This window comes from Quercus lobata, chromosome 5 (assembly GCF_001633185.2).
Source record: "Quercus lobata isolate SW786 chromosome 5, ValleyOak3.0 Primary Assembly, whole genome shotgun sequence".
Classification (NCBI taxonomy): Eukaryota; Viridiplantae; Streptophyta; class Magnoliopsida; order Fagales; family Fagaceae; genus Quercus; species Quercus lobata.
The window spans coordinates 30,701,180-30,707,222 of record NC_044908.1 but is presented as its reverse complement, the minus strand read 5'-3'; the positions used below and the strand labels follow the sequence as shown (position 1 = coordinate 30,707,222).

The following is a 6,043-nucleotide window of genomic DNA, read 5'->3' as shown; positions in this document are numbered from 1 at the left end:
GGACAGCTCTTCAAAGAAACCTCCATTTACGAAGTTGGGGTTTCTCTTTCTTAAATCAAAGTTTATGGATTATAACTGACCTCTCTCTTGGCTAGATTACAAGTTGAATTTTGGAGGTCTAAAGAGAATGGAAAAAATAGAGCGCATGGAAATTTTTCTAAATGTAAACCGGTCCATCTTCAATATATCTCTGATAAGTGATCTTCTGATTTCTTGAATCTGCAGACTGCACTAGCTGTATTCTAGCACAACTAAAAATTTTAGGGAGGAAGATTTTCCCGACTTGTTTTGTGTGACCTTCGGTGTTATGTTAGGTTTCTGTGAACAGTTTATTATTAGTTGTTTTGTTTCATTAATTCAAGGATTTTTAAAAATAAAATGTATGGTATCCGATAATTAAAAAGAAATAATGATCTATGTGGTGCACCCTGGTCATCACATTTTATAATTCATAGAGTGAAGGAAAATCTTTGGGATTTCTTTCTGGCTGCTAGCAAAATTTAGGGTGATTGTGATTCATAGACGCCAAAACTGTTTTTATTGTTACCAAAGAAAATTTGTTTTTATTGAGGTGGCTCTGTTTGTTTATTACATACGTGTACAATTATCCAGTGAGGAAACACACATCACTGGCCAGAGGCCACCATATGAAATCACAAAGGTAGTTTCAAAATGGGTTTTATACTTACATCCGTTTTTTTACGCCCATTATTTTACTTCCTTATACATTTGGTAAAATGTGGACATTTTTAAAATGCAGAAAATTTTGTATCAATTGTGGATATTAATGTTAAAATAGTGGATGTAAACAAATGTGAAAGGATATTTCCCCATTCAAAATAACAAATCATAACAATTCCTCTACACAATGGAAACCTACCCAAAGAACAAAACAACACTAGCCTATCTATTATGCATTAAATTGTTTTTAAGTTCATGGTCATATCCGAAAGGAACTTATCCTGCAATTTCAAGCTTTAGTTATAGTAAGTACCGCATCAAAGATGTCGAAATGTAAAGATTTTGCAAAGGATGGTTAGTATATCTCTAAATAGATAAAAATATATTACGAGACAGCTATCAGACCTGACTGCATTTTTCTGGCAATCTTATTAGATTTGTGGTTTGCATGACAAATTGTTAGCTTTAACTTACTAAGGAAATATGTACTATTTTGATCCCCCAATCTAAACCAAGAGACCCCTGATTTTTGTTTGAAGAAAGCTTATTCTACTCTACTACTTGATTGATACAAATGGAGTGATTCCCTTTTAGCTACTTGCTGCTCTTCAACCCCAGGATTATTTAATAAATCGACGAGTAGCATCCAATTGGGCCTTAACAGATTTAAACCTTGAGCTAAACCCCAAACTGGAGTGGTTGAACTCTTTGAGCTTGGGTTTCAACAACAATTTTTGATAAAAGAATGAACATGGAAGTGCCAATACCCTTTGATTCCATACCTAAGCCACAACTTGTAGGAAGCCCTCCTGATCGTCCAAAAAATTAAAGAACTTGAATGGATTAGGGTCAAACTTATATTTTTGAGGCAAAAGAAATGGAGAAGGCAGCATGATCCAATACACCAGGAGGAAGAAATTCAACCAAGGTTTTAGGGTGAGCAATGAGCCAATTTAGATCAAACAAAGCTTTATCCATCTTGCTAAAAATGCACCCGCATCTATTATTACTTCCTAGTAAAAGAAGTTTCAACATATGGATTATCAAACATATCATCATCTAGGATCCACTTAGCAAGTTCAGCCTCAAAGCTAGAATTACCATGGCCCTTAAACCTTTCACTGGTCTCCTTTAAAACATTTTATTAAGAAATATCAAACGAAAAAGGGACTTATTCATCGTCCTACTCCATGTCAAGAAGGAAGATGAGAGAGGGAAACAGGATTGGAGGAAGCCCAACAAGCAAAGTTATGACTAACATTGAAACTGATTCAAAACAAACTTGATATCCATCACGATGATGTTCATACTAATTAACCTTTCGGCCTTGTTTTGTAATTGCACGTAGAAAAACTATAGTGACGGGATGCTAGCTACAATGAGCGGCAGTGCTGGCGAGTCATTGAGTCTGCAACTCGTTGAACATGAGAAACTGGGTTAAGATTGATCTTTCTCTCACACCAGTTGTCTCTTCTTCTTCTTCTTCAATAGATTTCATTTATAATGTCTTTATTTATGTCCTTAGATCAAACCAACATCTATCCTATAATTGACTTACATGAATGATCATATAGCTAATTCATATCAATGAAAATGCTGAAAATTTTTAAGTTTTTAACTTGCAAGCTATATAATCATGGTTTTAAAAATAGGATGGTCACTTTAAGCATTGCACATTAAAAAGTATTCAATCAATGCTAGGGTAAAAGTCAAAGTAATAAAGTGTGCGTTTGTTTCGGCTTTTAGAAACCAAAACATGCTTTTTGAGGCCGAAAATACAAAATAAGCGTTTTGGTAACGGTTTCAAAAAGTGCTTTCCTAAAAAAGTTACGTTTTGAAATGCAAAGGATGAGACATCATTGCGTGGACAGCCATGGGCTGCTTTTGCAAAAGCTAAAGCACTTAAATAAATATTATTGTTGAAATGGTCACTTAAAAGTTTTGAGAGGATGACTACCATTAGGGACCCAAGTCTTCAATAGGCAATTGCAAAACCATTATCCAAATAGGAATCTTGTCTAAATGCAAGCTTCCCATTTGCAAATGTAGTCTTCACTTCCTAAGGAAAAAAAGGTTTGATTAGCCATATACCAGAGCCTAGAGTTGAAGCATTGCACATCGAAAAGGTAAATAGTAAATTAAAATATGAATGCATCACCTATAGTCTATATCTAATCCTTTCCAAATTAAAGTAATATATGCAAGCGTGTGCACACACATACTTATATGAAACGTTTAGAAGGAGGGTAGCATCCAAATTTGCTTTCAAAGAACAGGCACATAGGCTACCTACAAGTTGAGAACCTCCAGTGTGTGTGCATATTGGTAACATCACTCTCAACAGGGAATTTGGAATCTAGCATGCATCAATTCAATCCTACGATGACATGATTACTGAACGCAATCACCTCTTGCAAGTTTTAATTTTAGCTAGTCTTGGGTAACTTTCAAGGGCAAAATTGATTGCAGGGACATTTCTTTTTAGACAATTGACATTAGCAAATGGGTCATGTTATTCCACTCTTGCAATAAAGAACGTGTAATAGAAGGATCTGATATATACAAGATTCTGTTCTTAGCTTCCGCTCTCTGCGCGACTTTGTTTGATCAAAAGAAAAACAGCTACAATGACGGGAGTTGATATCATAATCAGAGCCTGTATGATGTTGGGTCTGGTTATCTCTGGAAAAACTACACTTCCATACTTGATTATTGCTGCACCCACAACTGAAACAGCTACCAATTTCCAAAAAAATTCCCAATCTTCCTGCTTACACCAAGGAAAGTAGTAATAATTAGATTATGTGAAAGGGTAAACAATCAAAGAATAAAAGGTATATTATACAGTCTGTTGAACCTGTTTTAAAGCTAGGATGACAGAGCAATCAACCAGTCTTGGCATCGATGGTCCCTTCTTCTGTCTATTTATGCTCAAATCCTTAATTCTTCTTATACATTCTAGACTAGACTTGAAAATTTTACTGCATATGTATATTAACCAAAATTGGTTCATGCAACAAGAGATTCTAGGTTATACTCTTCCTTAAGAGGAGATCACCAAAAAACTTTGGCAAATATTAAAACTACAAATCTTCGATTACTATTTATATCATATTCATTATATTGTAATACCAAGTATTTTTGGCAAGCTCTAATATGATCACTTTATAAGCAAAACCAAACCCCTCCAGAGCCCAAACCTCCATTTCTTCCACTCAATGTCCTTGCTTTGCCCTTCCACGAGAGCTATTTATCAGAACAATACTCCAATCGATCTACAAACAACAAGTCTACATCATAAGAATTAGTAATGTCTCATAAGGGATGCAAGATTTCTTGAGGAGAAAGAATTGTAGCAATTTCCCTTGGAACCGCCTGGATCCCATGATTGAATAAAAAGTTGGATCTACATAGGATTTTCCTTTCAAATGGAGATAGAAGTTGGTCATGCATATGAATGAAACTTTAGCTACCGACATGGTTATATTGTGTAAATACATCCAAAGACTGCATAATTGAATTTACTTGTTCTGTGGGTTTGAGATCCTCAGCCTGTTGTGACTACCTTAATCATGTAAACCCTCCTTTGTGTGGCTATGTTTCTGTTACTGTTTCAGTTTTCCTAATCAATATTAAGTTCTTTAAGAGTATAATTAGCAACTATCACCATAGTTTTCAAAAGGTCACACAGGATCAAAACAAAATTATCTTTCTTGTGTTGCATTCTTAAACATGGATGAAACGCAAAAGCATGCTAGCAAACAAACTGTTGGTTTCCCTACCACCTCCATCTGAACTTAAAATTCCAATCCTCTTGATCTAACCAATGAAAGCCTTGAGGTGTTATTAGTTTGTGAAAGAAACTTGATCAAGGAAAATAATGCATTCAGGCTTTTGGATGATAAATGTAACATTGTTATTCTGCATATTTAAGCAAACCATATATAGCTACCCCATTCTCCAATAAGAGATACTGCTTTCTTTCACCCACCTTTTGGAATGCACTTTTCCCTAATTTCAAAGCAGCCTCACCAAATCCGTTCTAACTTCAAGACATAACTCATTCGCGTGGACTGTGGATGATGAAGAAAAATTTTCAACTCTGGTTAAGACAAGGGAAATGAGCGGTGAAGTTGAACCTGATTGGGGGGAAAAGGTACTTACTATCGTATTCAACAATTCCATCAGATTAGCACTTATCCTATCATCCAATAGAGGAAGCAGTAAACATAGATAACCAGAGTTTTAATAAAACTTTTGGACAATATAGATATCCAAATAAAAGCTAAATGTATCACAAGTTGGGCCACATTTTATGTCTACACATGCTCTTTAACTGGACTCAAACCTCAAAAGTCAAAAGACACGCATCTCTTACGACATGTATCTAAAGTTCATATCTTCTCTAATTCAGTAATTTGCTAACAAAAATTGTAGTACTGACTATGGAATACAAGCGTTTTTCGATATCCAAATCATTAGCTACAATGTACCGAACCGAACAAACTTGGTGACCTTAACACATATCATTCTAATTAACCTCAAATTTGTAGAAATATGTCACAAACCCATTATAAGTAGCATAATATTATGCAAGAATTATTCTTAAAATTCACAAACAAATTAGTAAAAGTATGTGCTATGCAAAAAAAAGATCTTCTGGCCAAATATAAAGTTACCCACAAAAGAAAAATGGTAAATTTGAAATGTATATAGAAAAATATATGAGAGAGAGAGTGACCTGGGATGTGAAAGCACCAGTTTTGTCATTTATGTTTGGGTTCTCTGTTTCTTCATCTCTTTGAGGGTCGAGAGCTCGGATCGGAATCGTGCTTTTGACCCTTGTCCTTGAGAAGTGAACTGGGTTCTCCACGAAGAACTTGATTGTACTGGTTCTCTTTGCTGTTGGGACTAAATGGCGGTATTGGGACATTGAGTAGCAGAGCTTGCGAGCTCCTCCGCTCGCTGTGGCAGATGCTGCCATTATCTACACAATTGTGTGGAACTGTATATCTGAATCAGATAGGTGTAAAAGCAGTTGCATAAATTTATGTTTATTTTAAAACTTACATTTACTATTTTACCTTATTTTTTTCAAAACACCTATCTGATTATCTATTTTACTGGATGATCCTGCTAGAGCTTTTGAGTATGTTAGCAACAGCCACGTCTGATTATCTATTTTAACTTATATATTATTAGAACATCAATTTTTTTTATTTTAATTATTTCCTTTTTTTTTCCGGCACACAACAGCCACGTCCTTCTGTAAACACAAAATTTTCAATAGTAGAAAATCAAACAATTAAAAAAAGTGTTCCACATAAATCTAGTAGTAAGTACAATCTATGTTTTGAATCTT

General features: G+C 34.9%; 1 protein-coding gene across 7 annotated transcripts; it reads right to left on the bottom strand.

Annotated features, from left to right (window-relative positions):
- Positions 1-2,411: 2,411 nt before the first annotated feature.
- On the bottom strand, positions 2,412-5,712 carry LOC115993057. 7 transcript variants are annotated; one of them, XM_031117338.1, is made up of 4 exons: positions 5,423-5,512; positions 3,814-3,956; positions 3,539-3,662; positions 3,100-3,448 (listed from the first exon to the last, which is right to left on the bottom strand). In XM_031117338.1, exons 2-4 carry the CDS (start codon positions 3,885-3,887, stop codon positions 3,257-3,259), a joined length of 390 nt encoding a protein of 129 aa, XP_030973198.1. In that variant the 5' UTR covers positions 3,888-3,956; positions 5,423-5,512; the 3' UTR covers positions 3,100-3,256. The 7 variants fall into 7 exon arrangements, with proteins under 7 accessions (XP_030973200.1, XP_030973196.1, XP_030973197.1 ...); XM_031117339.1 differs by having other exon boundaries at positions 3,814-3,971; positions 5,423-5,507; XM_031117336.1 differs by lacking the exons at positions 3,539-3,662; positions 3,814-3,956 and adding an exon at positions 2,442-2,740 and having other exon boundaries at positions 3,245-3,448; positions 5,423-5,712.
- Between the last annotated feature and the right edge of the window lie 331 nt (positions 5,713-6,043).